Source organism: Setaria viridis, chromosome 7 (genome assembly GCF_005286985.2).
Source record: "Setaria viridis chromosome 7, Setaria_viridis_v4.0, whole genome shotgun sequence".
In the NCBI taxonomy this organism is placed as follows: domain Eukaryota; kingdom Viridiplantae; phylum Streptophyta; class Magnoliopsida; order Poales; family Poaceae; genus Setaria; species Setaria viridis.
In genome coordinates, this window is record NC_048269.2 from 26106871 (window position 1) to 26125919 (window position 19049).

The window sequence follows — 19049 nt, forward strand, 5'->3', positions numbered from 1 at the left end:
TTTAGGGATAAAAAATCGCAACATACTAGTTATGCCACTCTCACTATACCCACATCCTATGTGGGTATGTAGTATATGATTTGTGTATTTCTTAGAGCACAATAGACAAATCGAATCTTCTTATGGTTCTATTTAAGAATAGGTATGCCATACACCCCGCAGGGATTGTAGTTCAATTGGTGAGAGCACCGCCCTATCAAAGTGGAAGCTGCGGGTTTGAGACCCGTTAGTCCCGAACTAGGGTTCAATGAATGGACAAATTCATCTTTCCTTTTTTTAATGGAATTTTTTGATGAAAAGGGGGGGAGCAGGGGGCAACATCAAATATCTATGGCGTACCCTTACTTCACTTTTTTTGTTTCGCATTTCTCAGTAAAAACAGAGATGCATAGGAATTTTTTTTCACTACTTCTGATTGATAAGGAAAGGCTATCATACATGGATTAGTATAATTTAGGGTATTACTCTATTTTTATGATGATACCGTCATCATCTTAACTTACTATTCGACTCGTATGGAATAGAGTGCCGGTATTTTACCGGAATCCATACATAAACCGCATTCGTTTATTGTTAGAGAATGAATTTTATCTAATTAGTTCCTTTTTGTTTTGGGGGTTAAACCACACCCCTTCTATTTTCTAGTTCCAACTTTGTTTGTGTATGTTCAATGAATAATTGGAAAGAATCTACCTCATTCTCACTCCATTTGCTGACTCCTTATAGATCCGCTCTCATCTTTAGACCCCAAAAAGTAGATATTGATAGTAACCTAATAAACTAAAAACCAAGCAAATGCTCTTTTTCCTAAATTGAAATATTGGATCCTTTTTATTTAAAATCCTCTTTTCTCCATCTCATTTCTACTTCCACTGCTTATTTGGATGTCTATGTGACCCACTTTCTATGGGTCATATAATACATACATACATAATTATATGTATAACTATAATAAAAAGGAAGGGAAATTGGATAAGATAACAAAGATTTTGGGTTATACATATAGAAAAGCAAAAGTAGAAAAGAATGAAAAATGGAGTAGAGGGAGTTTCGAATCCAATCAAAAAATGAATTTTGGTCTTAGTATGGATAAGGGATCTTCCTATGCTATGTTATATTATTCCACTATCAACCATGAATTGATTTGATGGATGCAATATTCATAATATTGAGTTGATTCAGTATTATCAGAATGCAAGTCCTCCCCTTAAATTTACAGGATACCCCATTTTCCTCTCTATGGGATTACATCCCGAGTTATTGTGAAAAAAAGAGGTTATGGAAGTCAATATTCTCACATTTATTCCTACTGCATTGTTCATTCTAGTTCCTACTGCCTTTTTACTTATTATTTATGTAAAAATAGCTAGCCAAAATGATTAAGTGGAATTCCAATTAATCATTGAAGAAATGAAAAAGGATTAAAGAAAATAAAAATTCAAGTCTTAAATGAAAGGATCCAGTTGGAATCATAAAGTGTCGTAGAAAGAACTCCATATAGGTTTTTCTACCACACTTTAGATTCTCTCTATTATATTATCTTGAATCTACATAGAATTGATTAGCATATTGAAATAGTAGTCTAATTCAACTGCTTTTTCCACTGCATCCACTTAATTTCAATCAAGTCAAAATCGAAAAAAATTGAAGACAATTTTTCATTGACATAATCCATGGAGGGGGAGAAAAATAATATGCGAATAGACTATAGTAAAAGAAAAAAGGAAAAGGAAAAAACCTATGAATCTTTGATGCTTAAAAATGGCGTGAGATGCTTCAATCGAGATCTTTCAAATTAAAAAACATAAAAAAAAATTCTAAGAATAAGAAAATAGTATAAATGGAAAATGTGCGATATGTTGTGAATAGCTTTGTGTAAGAAAGTTTAATTTTCTTATGTATAGAACTTTCTGTTTACTCTTCACTTCTTTCTACTCGCCACTTCTAGTAAAATAGAAATTATGAATTACTATAATTGCCCTTTCTATTATACTGGAATAGAACATAGTAGAATAGAACAACTCTTTCTTACTTTCTTAAAAGAGTTTCTTACAAGAGTGAAACAAAACTAAATAAAGAGATAAAAAAAGTTTGGCAAACTTTTTAATGCAAAATGACAAATTAAAGAAAAGAGTTGATACTACAATTCGACTACTCAATCAATTGGTAGTATCCCTAGAGTCCACTCCTTCCCCATACTACTAGCGAAAGAGAAAATGTAAAGACTACCGTTAAGCAGCCCAAGCGAGACTTACTATATCCATGTAAATTTTGTCTCCTATTTCTATGAAGGAGTTCTTCTACTATTGATCAATAATCATAGTGGAATCAAGGGTACAGAGTCAAAAGGTCCTTCCGCCCAGACAGTAAATTTTTCATCAGACGCTCCGACGAAACATTAAAAATTACCTAGTGCAACATCAACGCTTGCTGTTTGCAACATGAAAAATAATGTGTAAAAATGACTACGTCGTTCGACTCTGGGATAGAAAATTCCCGCCGCAGCATGAACACTATGTTTCATCAATATTCACTGTGAAACATACAGAAACAATAGTTGCAGCATCAATGCTTAACTATTGCATTATCGTTGGACTATTGCCTAATTAATTCCGCCCTTCAGGATTGACACTTTTGTCGGGGGACCCTCGCACGCATGCAGTAGCAGTTGCTTGTTTGAATTTGAAACATTGAAATCAAATTTGTTTGATACCACGTACTCCGTCCGTATCAAAATATTTGTCGTTGTTGATTTTTGATCAAGACGTTATTTGAAAAATTATATAAGTAACATTTATTTTGTTTGTGGCTTATTTTACCATCATAATAGATATTTTAAGCATGACTTATCTTTTCCTACATTTGCAATAAAGTTTTGAATAAGACGAATAATCAAATGTTGCAAGAAAAAGTTAACATCGACAAATATTTTGATATGGAGGTAGTACGACCCTTTTTCGATGCCATGTAGACAAATTACTCTATTTCTTTTGAGAAAAAAATACGATTGTAACTTAAATTGAAACAAGAACTCAAGATGGTTTCCATTCATGCATTCTTTAGATCACCTTGTGATGTGAGCAATGAAATCCCCAAGGTCCTTATGGGATGATCCACCCATAGCTGCGGACGCGCGGATGGCCTCGCCGAGCGCCATTGCACGCTGCCGCGCCGCGAGCCCTTCATCGGATAGCATCATCTTCTCGATCGCTTGCTGTATGGTCGCCGCCGGAACCACCTCAGCGTGCTTCTCGCATGGCCTCACCAGGAAGCCGGCCTTGAGGTACTTGCACACCAGCTCGGCACCCCATGGCTGGTCGGAGTGCATGGGCCACGCCAGGATGGGCTTCCCGTAGCTCAAGCTCTCCATGGTCGAGTTCCAACCACAGTGGCTCAGGAACGCTGCCGTGGCGGGGTGGGCTAGGATCTCCAGCTGCGGCGCCCACTCGGTGACTAGCAATCCTTCCCTCCGTCTGTTTCGTGAACACGGGCAGGAACTTGGTGTGCCGCCTCTCATCAGAGTCCGTGAACACGTTGCCGCGGTCGGCGTCGCGCAGAACCCAGATGAACCGTTGCTTGCTGCCGCGCAGCGAGGACACAGAGCCGAACGACACGTAGAGCACGGATGCGGCCGGCTGCTTGTCGAGCCAGTCGAGGCACTTGTGCCGTTTCGTGACCTGCTCGGGCGCACTCGCATCTAGCACCGGGCTTAACGGGCCGATCCAGAAGACCTTCTTGCCGCCGCCGGCGAGGTACTCGGCCACAAAGTCGATGAACTCACCCTCGAGCGCGCGGGACGTGTTCATGATGATGCCGGCGCTGGACGGGATCGTTTGGTGGCTTCTCGCCCGCTTGCCGATGAACTCCAGGTGCTCCCGGTGACGAAGGCTTGGACTGGGAGGTCGTCGAGGCCGTGCCCATTAGTCAGCAGCTGGAGCCCTCCATCCAGCCCCCTGACGAGTATCGACGCGGCGGTGCAGTGGAAGGCGAACCCCTCGCCGTTGGGCAGCCGCGCGGCCTCCTCCGCGGCGAAGGCGTTGATGATGTCGTACAAGACGACGCCGGGGCGGTGGGAGGCGGACACCCCGCGGAGGAGCGTCGCGAGCGCGGCCGGCGTGTCGGCGACGACCGCCTGCCACAGGGGCAGGAGGTGGGAGGGGTACGGCGAGCTGGCGGCGGGGTCGGGCGGCGGCGAGGCGTACTCGGAGATGGCGAGCTCGTGGAACTCGACGCGGCGGAGCGCGGCGTCGCCCCAGCCGTGCACGCGCGCTCTGGCCTGGCGGACGTGCTCCGCGGGCGCCGCGAAGTGCACGGGCAGCCCGCGCGTGGCGAGGTGCAGCGACAGGTGGAGCAGCTGGTTCAGGTGGCCCTGCGCCGGGAACGGGACGGCCACGACGGCGACCGACTCCATCGGGTGGGGTCGTGGGGATGGGCTGCGGCGCCTTCTGTTGCCACTGTGTGCCGGGCTGCCCGTGTCCCCTTGTCACTCCCAAATGCAGCGGTAGGATGGCAGAATGATCGAGGAGCTATATGTAGCCTCGCTGCAAGGCTGCGGTGATGCAGTGCTGACATATAAAATCTGAGTGGGGATATATGCCCTCCACTGACTCTTTTAGCTACATCCCTTGGCATTCTAGCTCTCCCTGGGTGTGCAAATACGTTGTTGCGGTCGGCATCGCATAGGACCAAGCTGAACCTCTACTTGCTAGCGCCCCCGGCAAATTCTTTGATTAGTTACTGCACGGTAAGGTCGTCAAGCCAATGACGCGTCACACGTAGGCTGTTAATGTGATCGTCTGCTCGTTGATTGAGCCTGAGGAACTCGTGCTGTGCTGAATGAAAAGTAAGTTTCATAGTGAGAATGTATCGTATGTAAGTACTAAGTAGTGGTCTGGCTTTTTTACACCCTCAAACTTATAGAATAGAGCTATGATTTTGTTGTTCTATTTTTTTATATTTTGAATAATTTTGATGTTTGTAATGAAAATTATGGTTGGGCAAATGACATCGATAATTTTTTATAATTTTAAATTATTTTATCCCTTCAACAAAGACTTCACAAATCCAAATAATAGGTTATTTTAGTTTTGTGTTAAGTTAAACTTGTCTAACTTTGATCAAATTTATGAAAAAACAAATTAACATCCGCAATATCAAATAAATGCACTATCAAGATATATTCCACGACCTATTTAGTGAAATAAGGTTGATGTTAAAGATATTTTTATAGATTCGATCAAAGCTAATAAAATTGGATATTGAATAAAACTAAAATAACTTACAGTTTGGAAAGGGCTGGAGCTTGGACTAGTGATGATCAGCAATTCAGCACCACTCATAATCATAACTCTATGATGTGATGTCTTCACTCTTGCCTAATTATTTCGCGCCGAAAATGGACGGATGGCGTCACGTGCAGCCGCTAACTTGCAGTTGAAGTAGTGACTGCACCCAATCTCAATCCTATTGTCTGAATGATGATCGGCACTGCTGTTCACACTAGATCATCAGTTTGTGGCGTTGCCGCTGCCCTATCCTTGCAGACAAGTGGTGTACTGGTGTACTATTCATTTTTTCGTTTTTTCAGTTACATACTACTCCCTCAATTTCAAAATACTATTCATTTTAGTTTTTCTAGATACATAACTTTTACTATGTATCTACACATAGCATATATTTAGGTATATAGTAACATAGTACAAGCTATGTATAGTATGGAGCATTTCCGTTACACTTCGTATGGAGCACTCTTCTTTTGATTTGGAAAAACAATTACGATTGAGAAAAAAAAAGAACTACAGGCGGTCTCCATCTTGCATTCTTACTTCACCTTGTGATGTGAGCAATGAAGTCCTCGATGTCGTTTTGGGATGAACCGCCCACAGCCACAGACGTGCGGACGGCCTCGCCGAGCGCCATTGCACGCTGCCGCATAGCGAGTCCTTCCTCAGAGACCATCATCTTCTCGATCACCTGCTGTATGGTTGTCGCCGGAATCACCTCGGCATGCTTGTCACATGGCCTCAGTAGGAAGCCGGCCTTGAGGTACTTGCACACCAGCTCCGCGACCCATGGCTGATCTGAGTGCATGGGCCACGCCAGTATAGGCTTCCCGTGGCTCATGCTCTCCATAATCGAGTTCCAGCCACAGTGGCTCATAAACGCCGCGGTGGAAGGGTGCGCCAGGATCTCCAGTTGCGGCGCCCACTCGATGATCACCAGCCCTGTTCCCTCAATTTCTTTGGTGAACTTGGTCTGGAACTTGGTGTGCCGGTTCTCGCCGGAGTCCGTGAATAAGTTGCCGCGGTCGGCGTCGCGTAAGACCCAGATGAATCGCTGCTTGCTTCCGTGTAGCGCCGCGGCAAGCTCTTCTATTTGCTCGCCGCGCAGCGAGGACATCGAGCCGAACGACACATAGAGCACTGATGCGACCGGCTGCCTGTCGAGCCAGCAGAGGCACTCGTGGCGTGCTGTGCCCTGCTCGAGCGCACTCGCTTCAAGCATCGGATTTAACGGGCCGATAGAGAAGACCTTCTTGCCACCGGCGGTCAGCCGCTCGGCGACAAAGTCGATGAACTCACCCTCGAGCGCGCGGGACGTGTTCATGAGGATGCCGGCGCTGGATGGAATTGTCTGCGCGACCCTCGCCCGTTTGCCGATGAACTCGAGGAACTCCTCCGTCACGAAGGCGTGGACTGGCAGGTCATCGAGGCCGTGCACATCTCGCAGCAGCTGGGCCCCGCCGTCCATCCGCCCGATGAACGCCGACGCCGCGGTGCAGTGGAACGCGAACCCTTCGCCGTTGTGCAGCCGCGCGGCCTCCTCCGCGGCGAAGGCGTTGGCGCTGTCGTACACGACGACGACGCGGCGGTGGGAGGCGGAGACCCCGCGGAGGAGCGCCGCGAGCGCGGCGGGCGCGTCGGCGATGAACGCCTCCAGCAGGGGCATGAGGTGGGAGGGGTACGGCGAGACAGCGGCGGGGTCGGGCGGCGGCGAGGCGTACTCGGAGATGGCGAGCTCGTGGAAATCGACGCGGCGGAGTGCGTCGTCGCCCCAGCCGTGCACGCGCGCTTTGGCCTGGCGGACGTGCTCCGCGGGCGCCGCGAAGTGCACGGGCAGCCCGCGCGTGGCGAGGTGCAGCGAAAGGTGGAGCAGCTGGTTCAGGTGGCCCTGCGCCGGGAACGGGACAGCCACGACGGCGACCGACTCCATCGACGGCTTCTGTTGCCACCGCGTGCCCGACTGACCGAGTGAGCGTGATCCCGTAGCCGTGTCGTCGCTGCCTGTGCAGGCGCGGGCGGATGGCGGAACGGCGTTCTATATAGGCTCGGTGCAAGGCTGCGGCCTGCGGAGGGTAGTGTCTGGTGCAGCCCGGCTGCAATGCAAACCGCGCCTGGTGCAGCCCGCCCTCCATTCGCGCCACGCGTCAGCCTGTAGAATCCGACGTTCCCACGGCCCCAGCTCCCGGCCGATTGACAACGCCTTCGCTGGCGTCTGAAACATCAGTCCGTTTCTAGCCATAGCAGCCGTCGTGCTTTCAACAGAACGCAGACATCCAATCCCAAATTTTTAAATTTCGTGACCTGTTGGAAAAGGATTCAGTAAAAGGACAGAAAATGCAACACTAGTATCATGCTGCCATACATACTGGTTTTCCCTTTTGACCTATCAAGATGCAAGCAGCACACATGACTGCTTGGTGATCAATAATCAAAACATGGTTAAAAGACGAACAGTACAAACACTGAAGATTTATAGATTACAGATTATCTCGAGTATCAGTCTTGTTATAAATAAAAAAACTTACAATTAACAATCAAACTAGAAAACTGCATTGGAACTTCATTCAACAATCTATCTTTCCAAAAAAAAAAAACTTCATTCAACAATCAGCAGCCTGCAACCAGCCTTCAGGGCCTCGCCCTTGACGTGCCCACTGCCGTACTGCCGACGCCGGTCGCGTCGAATCGAGTGACGAATGATATAAACACGATGGACGTTGCACACGTAAACTGAGGCGAGTAGGCGACGGTGGCAGCGGCCTATCGATGCCCGATGCATGCGGTGGGCGGACGGGGAATACAAATGGAGCCGAGGACACGCCCCCTAGAGCCAAGTCCTCGCCGTGCACCCTAGCGGCCACGGGAGCGTTGGATCCCATAGACTGACGCGCGGCACGAATCGAGGGCAGGGCTGCACCAGGCGCGGTTTGCAGCCGGGCTGAACCCTTTTTTTTTTCCTGCCGGCCGCGCCGTTCACGCGACACAACTGTGATAACCGCGCCGTAGGTTTGGCGGGCAAATCGTCCGCCAAGCTTTTGGCGAGATTCTGTCAGAAAATCAACGAAGAAAGTGCTTTGTGAGTTCAGGACGCCAAATCTGCGTGCATCATCCAAACATCATCTAAGGGTACGTTTGGTTCCAAGTACGGGACGGGACGGAGCGGGATGGTCTTAATTTTAGGAGTGTTTGGATGGGAGTTTAGTGGGATAGGGTCATCCCCTTATAGGAATATTCCTCTAATATGCGGGATAACCCCGTCCCTCCAAATCGAGCGGATGGGGTCATCCCGCTTCGACGTCGTGCCTCTCCGTTGCGGGTGACGAGCTCGGGCGGCCGCTGCGCTGCCGGCCGGGCGAGCGGGAGCTTCGCCGCCGGTCGCGGGACGACGAGCTCCGGGGCCAGGGAGGCCGGTGCGGTTGGGTCCCCAAGCGGCTCGACCGGGGCACAAGGCCGGTGGGGGCAGGTACTCGGGTGGCGCGGCTGGGGTTCGAGGCCAGCGATCGGCGGGGCCGGAGCTCCATGAGTGGTGTGCTCCCTAGGCAGCACGGCTGGTGCCAAGGGCCGGCGTGGCAACCTCCCCGCGTGGCGCAGCGAGCTCCCGCCGATCACAGGATGACGAGCTCCGGGGCTGGGCCACGAGGCCGGCGCGGCTGGGTCCCCAGGCGGCGCGGTCGGGGCACAAGGCTGACGGGGCAGGTCATCAGGTGGCGCGGCCGGGGTCTGAGGCCGGCAACCGGCGGGGCCGAAGCTCCCCTGGCTGACTGCTATCACACGGAGAAAGAAGATGTACTCGTGACAATAACAGGTGGGGTCCGCTGACGGTAGCTAACAGAAGTTGAAAATGGTGGTCGTCCCATCTACTTTAGTACCTCCAACCAAATTAAAAAATAATGATGAACTCATCCTTCTCAACCAAACACGAGTCGGGACGATCCCATCCCAAAAAATTGGGATAGGACCAACCCATCCCATCTCGTCTCCAAACCAAACACACCCTAAGCTGTGGCGTGGCGTGGCACGGCGCGCGAAGTTGCGGTGTGGCACATTCTGGACGCAAAGCAAACACACCTCTAGGCGACACTCCCTGCCAGTTTAAGGACTAATGGTGTATTTTACTCAAAGAACATATCGAGAGTAGGAGGGTGAGTGCATGATTTCCTTTAGAAAGCACGATGAAAGCATGAATTGATGACCTAAGCATTTTGACATTCCATAAAAAAGATGGTTTTACTCTAGTCCTGAAATATTCCTAAATTCACTGAGTAATTTTGAGTCCTGATTCCTGAACTGGGCCGGGTCTTCTAGCCAATTTTTAGTGAAAATAATTGGTTTACTCTTCTTCGTTTTTTCTCAGATGTTTTCTAGGATCTGAAAGGGAGAGCCGCTTGCTCGCCTAGCCAATGCGTTCCATTTTTCTTCGATCTTATCTTTGAGGCCGCGCAAGGCCTTTTTGGGCTTCGAAAGGGCTAGCTATCGCTCCATAAATATGCTTGTTTTTTCAGCTTGTATGGGTGGGTTCAGGCCGGGCCTATTGTGGGTTTTTAGGTCTAGACCGGGGCGAAGATAGACGAGACGCAGTGTCAGCTGTTTTTCCTCTGAAAATTCCACTTTCTGTGATGATTTGCCATTTTATATGAAAAAATAGAGCAGATGCTCCTGTTGCTACATGAATCGCCCGCCCAAGAGCAAAAGTGAGCACAAGTTTGAAAGTGCTCGATAAACTTCAATTCCAATCAAACTAAATGATTACTCCGTGATATGGGCAATGAAATCTTCCAAGTCTTTCCGCGATGAACCGCCGTCGGCAAGGGAAGCACGGACGGCCTCTCCGAGCACCTTTGCTCGCTGCTGCACTGCCATTCCTCCTTCAGAAACCATGGCAGTCACGATGACTTCTCTAATGGCCTCCGCCGGAATCACCTCACCGTGCTTCTCCCAAGGGCGCACGAGGATACCCGCTTTGAGGTACTTGCACACCAGCTCCGCGTCCCACGGCTGGTCCCCGTGCATGGGCCACGCCAGGATAGGCTTCCCGTGGCTCAGGCTCTCTACCGTCGAGTTCCAGCCGCAGTGGCTCATAAACGCCGCAGTGGCACAGTGCGCCAGGATCTCCAGCTGCGGCGCCCACCCTGTGATCACCCGGCCCCTCCCTTCGGTCTGCTTCGTGAACTCGGGGAGCAGCTCGGCGTGTCTGCTCTGGCTCTCGTCGTGGCCCGTGAATTCATGGCCGCGGTCTGCGTCGCGCAGCACCCAGATGAACCGCTGGTTGCTGTCGCGCAGCGCTGCTGCAAGCTCAGCGATTTGTTCCGTCCGCAGCGTCGACGTTGTGCCGAACGACACGTAGAGTACCGACGCTGGCGGCTGTTTGTTCAGCCAATCCAGCCACTCGTGCCGCGGCTTGCTCTGCTCTTGCGCGTCCGTGTGGAGCAATGGATTTAAGGGCCCGATGGCAAAACACTTCTTGCCGTCGGCGGCCAGGTGGTCAGCAACGACGTCGATGAACTCGCCCTCGAGCGCGCGACATGTATTCATGAGGATGCCCGCGCCAGGCGAGATCTCTTTCGACGGCCTCGCGCGCTTGACGACGTACTCCACGAACTCCTTCGATGCGCACGCGTCGGTGGCGAGGAAAACCAGGCCACGCTCACGCAGGACCGGGAGCCCGGCCTCCATCTTGCCGGCGAGCGTCGACGCGGCCAGGCAGTGCAGCCCGAACGCCTCGCCGTTGGGCAGCCGCGCGGCCTCCTCGGCGGCGTACCCGTTGATCCGGTCGTGCACGACGACGACGCGGCGGTGGGAGGCGGAGAGCCTGGCGAGGAGCGCCGCGAGCGGGGCGCGCGCGCCGGCGGTGTAGGCCTCGAACAGGGGCATGAGGTGCGTGGGGAACGGCGAGGGCGCGGTGGGGTCCGGCGGTGAGCAGACGTACTCGGGGATTCCGAGCTCGTGGAACTCGACGGAGCCGAGGGCGGCCTCGTCCCAGCCGTGCACGCGCGCGCGGGCCTGGCGGGCCTGCGCCGCGGGCGCCGCGTAGTGCACGGGCAGGCCCCGCGCCGCGAGCCGCAGCGACAGGTGCAGGAGCTGGTTCAGGTGGCCCTGCGCCGGGAACGGCACGGCCACCACGGCGACCGACTCCATCCCGCTCCCTTTCGCCACCATTGTTTGTGTCGTGTTTTGCTCTGGAGTGCAGATGGGCTGAAGAGTCGCAGGGTATATGTAATGCAGCGTCCGGCAGTGAGCCATTCATCAACGCAAGTGGGCACCAAGTCGGCCATGACGGAAGATTCCCCTGCGGTTACGACATCTACCAAAAGTCTAAAAGATTTCAAGCACGCGACTATCTTGGCCAATTGCAAAACAACACATTCGACATTCATATTCTGAACGGTTGTTCACTTGTTCTGACTTTTGACTGAAACGCAAGTAGCACTGGGGCGTCATCTTGTTAGCAGTAAACCAGAGGAAGCGATGAGGAAGGTATAAGGTATGGTCATAACTCACAAAGACAGAGAGTGTGAATGACAGCAAACGCTTCACCTTTTGGAGTACAATTTGTTAGAGATATAATCCTGTAACCTTCGGTTGTAACCGAAAGCATAGGGTTGGTTCTAGATTCTGGTTCCATTATAGATAGGACAGATGGTTTAGTTTATCTACAAGATGTATCTCTACACAATGAAATCAAACTCTAACCAACTAGGACTTGTAATCTATCTGGAGTTGTTCATGCAACCTATGGTCAGCCAAGATAAGCAGGCATAGGTCCCTGCTTCTTTCACAATTGACGGTCAAGCCGTCGACGTCGAGAACAAATTTTTAACCGGTGCCCACGCATACAAACAAGAGAATGGTCCAAAAAAAACCACTTGGAGCCGGATGCTTCTCATTTATGCTGTTGTCCAATGTCCTTTCTGCATGATACTTCCTCTATTCCAAATTATAGATTATTTTAATTTTCTAGGTGCACAGATATTATTATGCATCTACAAACCTAAAAAAATCAAAATGACCTACAATTTGGAACGCAGAAAGTATATCCGTAGTATTTTGCTGAGCAGGATTGTCACTATCCAAAAAGGTTTGACAGGCCAAAGAACTAAATATGCCTAAAATATATTTGAATTCATTTTTCTCACCATCCTTTTGAACTTGAATTTTTACTCCGGACCATCACCTTTTATGACAAGGCCCACTAGTGCGCGGGGATGTAATTAGGATATGCCCAAGTGCCACGGACAGCAGAGCCATCGATGGGAATGGGGCTGCAAATGATCAATCTTTTTTTTTCCACTAAGGGGTTTGCCCGGATTTCATTACCAGAAGTAACGAAATTACAAAGTTTCAGGTTGAGATTACACAAACCGGATTGAAGCTACTGAAAAGTAAATAAAAGTGAGCTCCAGCTGAACGGCACACAGGCCCCTCAAGCTGAAGGCAAATGATCGATCATAACGAAGAAAGAGGACAGTAGGAAATGGTGAGGACACAGTGTTAAATCTTTTGAACAAATTGTAACGACATTACCGAGGGATGTTGGACATCGTTGAAGATCCCTTGAGGGAGGATTAGGGCCCTATTTGTTCAGGATTCCGGGCGGATTCTAGTGAAAAACATCGAACAATCCCTCCCAAACGCCACGATTCTCGTTCGATTCCACAACAATCAGATTTTCTCCCGAGTGGAAGTATAACGTGAGCTGAGAATCGGGCAGAGGGCCACTTGCGGGAAAATCCCGTCGATTCCAGCACGGCAGCACCCCCACTTCGCCGCGTACGAGGTCCACACCGTCACGTGGGGCAGGTGGCGCGCGGTCCTTGGCATCCGCCTCGGCGCAGCCACCACAAAGGACACCGTCAAGAAGCAGTACCGGTGGCTGTCCCTCCTCGTCCACCCGGACAAGGCCCGTTCCTGCGCCGCCGCCGAGGGGGCCTTCAAGCTGCTCCGCTAGGCCGGTCCGCGCCCTGCCACCGGCCCCTCCTCACCCCGCCACCAGCCCCTCCGCGCCGGCGCGAGCACGGCTCTCGCGCTAGCATGTCGAGCTCCTTCTGCAGAGCGTCGCGGTAACGGAGTTCCCTCTACCGGGATCACATTCGCACCCACAGATCCGCATCGGTCCCCTCGCTCATCCACTCTCTCCCTCTTCTCTCCGCCGCTGTCAGCCGCCGAGCACCACACTGCCGTCGAGCTCCCTATCCCTGAAAAAAATCAGGTTGCCAAACACTATACTTCTCTTATCAACAGATTATGTGGACATCAGCTTTTCAAGATAGCTAGATTTCTAGAGAATTGCTACTCAGAAAAGCTGAAACAAACAGACCATAGAAAAGGGAATCGATTTTCTCTTGGGATGGTAGCCATTCAAATGCGAGCCATTTGCCAATTTGACGTACCCTGTTTAATAGTGGAAAACTTCATGCATAAAAGGGGAATCGCAACATCGTACCGAGTTTCACAACATGAGACGAGGGAGAATTTAAAAAAGAATCAACTTCAACAATATAGGCAGTACGGCGTATGAAGGAAATAATCAAGTGCTCAGCCTTTCTAAAATCGAGTATCGTTTACTCGTTTATCATCCGTATCGGGAAGAAAGTAGAAGCGAAATAAACGTAGCTCAGTCGATAAGATTACTTGTGGAATCTATCCACCTGATTTCGAGACATCGATGATGTATAGATGCTTATATACTTTTAGATTTATTCTAAAATTTAATTAGCATTATTCTTTTATTAGTGGTAGGCGACTGTCGGCAGCGAGGTACATGTGAAGTCCTCAACTTTCATGGTGCTCAACTAGCATTATTCTACAACCAATGTGCTCGCTGGTAGCAACTTCATCGATGTCTCGGAGATGCTTACAGTGGTACTGTGATCGACGAGGAGGGAGGAAACCAGACACACTTTGACTCTTTGATCGAGATGGAAAAAAGGGGTTGAGAAGGAAGAGTGCTGACGAGTCGCCTTGGGATTTGTCCGTGTTAACGTCAGATTTTGACACGTATGGAATCGGCGTCAAGAAAGAAAAGGATCAGCTGATGCGGCGAGATGAAAAGGTCACGATTAGGAATCGGCCGATTGGTGCTACAGTTGGAGATCGGCCGATTGGCGCTGCAGTGTTTTGGCGGATGGAGTTGGTAGAAATCGGCCGATTAAGAGGTTGGGGCAATTGGGTCAATATGGGCTTAAAGTGGATTACAAAGAGAAAACAAAGGGGGATTGGCCCACAGGAGCGTGACGACCAACTCCGATACGAGTTATGCTTGTAAATATTCGTTTTCGTTTAAAATTAGAGATAGAGTCCTAGTCGGTTAAAGAGGTTGGTTGTAACAGGCTATAAATAGCCATCTTTAGAGATCTGTAAACACAACATTAAATCAATACAACAATCTACTATTTCCTAGTACTTTACTTTCAAGTCGGCGACTTCACCAATACTTTTCTTCCTTTCACGAGTTCGTACGGGTTGGCAGGGCTGCATCGACTTGATCTCTGGTCGATTCAGTAAGTTTCGTTTATCGAGTAACATCTAAGCTTTGACTTCGGGCGCATCGCTGTCGTTTCGTTTAGATTTATTCATCAGTTATCGATATTTACTAGAATTCTAGGTTTTACCCTCTGTTATAGTTTTATCACTAGTTATCCAGCTTGGAATTAGAGCTTTCAGCTTATTTATCTTTATCGCTTATCTATCACTTTCGCATAGCCGATTAGATCTGTTTCAAGTGTTGCTACTGTAGCGTTGTCTAGTTTACTCTGGTAGTTTTCTTTACAAACGTTACCTAGTGGTCGGCTGCGCCATAGCCAATTTCCTTATTATAGCAAATCGGCCGATTTGCTGATAAGCTTCCTCGAGATCGGAACCTCAGTCGATCGCAACCTTTGGGATCTGACACGTTTCTTTCCTTGCCAATCAATAGGTCAGATTGGCTAGCACGCCACACGAACCGCACCAGGGCGATTACCCGAACAGGAGTTAAGCAGATTCTTCCGGATCATGTGTCCGACGCTGAGATTCAATTGGCAGTCCGAAACCACCAATCACAAATGCCTATGTGTTAACAGCTCCGGCATACAAATGACACGAAGTGAACAGAAAACAGTATCTTTTGAACTTCTGTGCGGTACATTGTGAAATTATTTTTTGCTATCAAAAATCTTAGTGAACCACTCGACCGCTGAGTCGTGATGTACACAATGAAGTCGTCGAGATCCTTGCGCAAACTCCCACTGTCGGCCATGAAGGCGCGGAGCGCCTCTCCGAGCTCCTTGGCCCTCCCGCGCCGGCATCCCGCTGTCAGCCTTTCTAAAATTGAGTGTCATTTATCATCCGCATCAGGACAAAAAAATAAAAGTGTAAAATTAAAATTACTTATGGTGGAATCCACCTACCTGATTTCGAGTTATTGATGAGTTACGGATGCTCATATTTTTTAATTTATTCTAAAATTTAATTGAGTTAGCATTATTTTTTTATTAATAGTAGGTAATATGCCCGTCGACAGCGAGATACCTGCGAAATCCTCAACTTGTGAGAGGTGCTCAACTAGCATTACTCTTTTAGTTGTAGGTGATTTGGTCACCGATAGCAACTTCATCAATCATATGCTTATACGACGAGGAGGGAGGAAGCCGGATGCACTTTGACTCTTTGAGATGGATAAAACCGGATTGAGATGGAAGAATGCTGATGAGTCGCCTCAGCATTTGTCCGAAACCGCCAATCACAAATGTCCATGTGTTAACAGCTCCGGCGTACAAATGTCATGAAGTGAACAGAAAAGGTATATTTTTAAACTTCTGTGTGGTACGGTGCATTGAAATTATTTTTTCCCTATGAAAAATCAAACTGAACCACTCGACCGCTCAAAGCACCATAAGTGTTTCCCCCACATGCGTCGTATGTTCATCTCGTGATGTACCCAATGAAGTCGTCGAGATCCTTGCGTGAACTCCCGCCGTCGGCCACGGAGGCGCGGAGCGCCTTTCCGAGCTCCTTGGCCCGCTCCCGCACCGCCATCCCGCTGTCTGAGTCTGACAGCATTGCTTCCTCGATAACCTTCTGGATGGCCTCTGCCGGTATTGTTTCACCGTGCTTCTCCCAGGGCCTGACGAGGAGGCCGGCCTTGAGGTACTTGCACAACAACTCCGAGTCCCATGGCTGGTCGGAGTGCATGGGCCATGCAAGCACCGGCTTCCCGTGACTTAGGCTTTCCATGGTTGAGTTCCAACCACAATGACTCATGAACGCCGCCGTGGCACCGTGAGCGAGGATCTCCAGCTGCGGCGCCCACCCGGTGATCACCATACCCGTCCCCTCGGTTTCCTTCGTGAACTCGGACAGGAACTTGGCGTGCCGGTTCTCGCCGGAGTCAGCGAATATGTCCGCTCGGTCAGCGTCGCGGAGTACCCAGATGAAACGCTGATTGCTGCCCTTCAGTGCCGCCGCGAGCTCGGCGATTTGTTCGGCGCGGAAACACGACGTCGTGCCGAAGGAGACGTAGAGCACGGACGCCGGCGGCTGCGTGTCGAGCCACTCCAGGCACTCGTGCCGCGCCTGTCCTGGCTTCCGGGCGTCCGCGTCGAGCAGCGGGTTCAGCGGCCCGACCCCGAAAAGCCTCTGCCCTTGGAACTGAGGCGACGCGGCAACCACGTCGATGAACTCGCCCTCCAGCACCCGGCACGTGTTCATGACCACGCCGGCGACCGGCGCGACCTGCTCGTCCAGCTCCATCCGCAGGACGAAATCCACGAACTCCTTGGACATGCACGCGTCCACGGGGAGGAACTGGAGGTCGTGGTCGCGCAGGAGCCGGTGCCCGGGGTCCAGCCACCCGATGTTGTACGACATGGCCACGCACTGCAGCCCGAACGCCTCGCCGTTGGCGAGCCGCGCCGCCTCGGTCGCGGCGAAGGCGTTGAGGCGGTCGAACACGACGGCGACGCGGCGGTAGGTGGTGGACAGGCGGGCGAGGAGCGCGCCGAGCGGGGCGCGCGCCGCGGCGGTGAAGGCCTCGAACATGGGCATGAGGTGGTTCGGGAACGGCGAGGGCGCCGCCGGGTCCGGGGCCGGGGAGTCGTACTCGGGGACGTTGAGGTCGTGGAACTCGATGGAGCTGAGGGCGCCGGGGTCCCAGCCGTGCACGCGCTCGCGCGCCTGGCGGACGTGCGGCGGGGGCGCAGCGTAGTGCACGGGGAGCCCCCGCGACGCGAGCAGCAGCGACAGGTGGAGCAGCTGGTTCAGGTGGCCCTGCGCCGGGAACGGCACGGCCACCACGGCGACCGATTCCAGCGCTTCAACCGTCATCGGGCTTGTCAGAGGAAGTTCAGATCGTGTGTGTGCTGTGTAGTGCTGTAGGTGTGCTTCCGGTTCCAGAGGCGTAGAACTTTTGTGGACCGGTGGGCTATATATACACACACGCACCACAGCATTTGTGGAAACCACTTGCGGTTCGTGTGTCCATCGGAAATGTCGCACTGGATCGCTGGGGGTAATACTTAAGCAAAAAATTGGCGGCGCGTGATCCAGTGGGATGACCAATCCATAGCGATCAACTTTGACAAACCGGACCAAAAAAGTGCATGGCGACACAGGAAGTGATGGGCTCGCTGGCATGTGGCTTCAGCTACGCACCACGCTGGGACCTTGTTACGGGTGCACGCCCTTTTTTCGGATTTTGCTGGAAAGCTCGCGGCTAGGCAGCAACGGCGCAGCGGCGTGGGGCGTAGCGCGTTCGTCATCGGTGACGAACGGCGGGCCGGCCGGAGATCCTCTGCAGCGCGGATGAACGCCATAAACGAAGCAGGCCAGTGAAGTGCAGTGGGTACGCAATCAATGACGTGAAGTACTAGCATCCATGATCGATCCGTGAGGGATTGACGGGCGATAAAAAGTTGGACGACCTCGGGGAAAATGAAAATGACTGCGGGCGTGCCTCACCAAGCCCAATCCTTTGACATCATCATGATGAACGAATGTTTCACTGTCATGTGTTGCCCCGGTGCGCCCGCCCGCCGGCTTGGCTACCAACGGATGTCGCCGTCAGGCATTTGCGCTTGCACGGTGCCACCCCAAATGTCTCGCCGCGTGCCTTGATTTCCCCCCACGGTTTCCGGCGATTCCATTGGCCCGTGCCTAGTGATCCCTGCTACGAGCGTTGTTGGCACGTGCTGCTTGGTTGGATCGAAGGCCGGACCCCGAGATAAGACAAGGAAGGCGCCGGTCTGCGGGAGTCTAGGGTTACAGTTGCAGTGACAGAAATTCGAATCTTTTTTTGTGCGTCCCGGGACGCGGTCGGCAAGGGAAGATGCTCTCGGATAAGGGTTTTCGACACTGGCGTGTTGCGCCAGGGACACCGGGAAGCTCTAGGGTCTCGCCCTCTCGGGTCGTCGTGTGCGCAGGCAGCCTCGCGCTATCCTCCGTCCGCCGGGTGCTCCCCGTCAGCTTCAGGCTCGGCTCGGCTGCCGACCTGCCGTGCCAGCCAGGCGTTGCGGGAGCCACCGCGCGGTGTTGGGTCAGGATTCTCTGGTCCCTCTTTCTATCTCTTTGCTACAGGGCGCGCACGTTTCTGTTGCACAGCCAGCGTCGAACGGTTGGTTTCACGAGCGCGAGGTCAACGAATCGCTGTCGGCTGTCGCTGCAGCCTGCATTGTTGCAGGCTTGCAGCCCAGCCTGTTTCCGCAGTAGTTGAGGGCCTACTCTTTCATGGGCTCGGCTACGGCCTGCACGCGACGCGGTCGGCAAGATGCTCTCGGATGAGGCGACGGCTGATGG

At 51.3% G+C, this 19049-nt stretch overlaps 3 protein-coding genes and 1 pseudogene across 3 annotated transcripts; all 4 read right to left on the reverse strand.

Moving 5' to 3' along the window:
• Nucleotides 1-2982: 2982 nt before the first annotated feature.
• LOC117865318 (putative cis-zeatin O-glucosyltransferase) lies at nt 2983-4411 on the reverse strand (annotated as a pseudogene).
• Nucleotides 4412-5335: 924 nt separating this feature from the next.
• LOC117865317 (putative cis-zeatin O-glucosyltransferase) lies at nt 5336-7575 on the reverse strand. Its single transcript, XM_034749482.2, has one exon. The coding sequence runs from the start codon at nt 7210-7212 to the stop codon at nt 5827-5829; it is 1386 nt and encodes a 461-aa protein (XP_034605373.1). The 5' UTR covers nt 7213-7575; the 3' UTR covers nt 5336-5826.
• Nucleotides 7576-9869: 2294 nt separating this feature from the next.
• LOC140223395 (putative cis-zeatin O-glucosyltransferase) lies at nt 9870-11476 on the reverse strand. The gene has a single exon (XM_072295207.1). It carries the CDS (start codon nt 11436-11438, stop codon nt 10029-10031), a length of 1410 nt encoding a protein of 469 aa, XP_072151308.1. The 5' UTR covers nt 11439-11476; the 3' UTR covers nt 9870-10028.
• A 4456-nt stretch (nt 11477-15932) lies between these two features.
• On the reverse strand, nt 15933-17772 carry LOC117862545 (cis-zeatin O-glucosyltransferase 1). The gene has a single exon (XM_034746037.2). It carries the CDS (start codon nt 17580-17582, stop codon nt 16182-16184), a length of 1401 nt encoding a protein of 466 aa, XP_034601928.2. The 5' UTR covers nt 17583-17772; the 3' UTR covers nt 15933-16181.
• Nucleotides 17773-19049: the final 1277 nt, after the last annotated feature.

Bases quoted from the DNA above. Each gene is read 5' to 3' on its own strand.
- LOC117865317 (XM_034749482.2), bottom strand. From the start codon at position 7,212: ATGGAGTCGGTCGCCGTCGTGGCTGTCCCGTTCCCGGCGCAGGGCCAC.
- LOC140223395 (XM_072295207.1), bottom strand. From the start codon at position 11,438: ATGGTGGCGAAAGGGAGCGGGATGGAGTCGGTCGCCGTGGTGGCCGTG.
- LOC117862545 (XM_034746037.2), bottom strand. From the start codon at position 17,582: ATGACGGTTGAAGCGCTGGAATCGGTCGCCGTGGTGGCCGTGCCGTTC.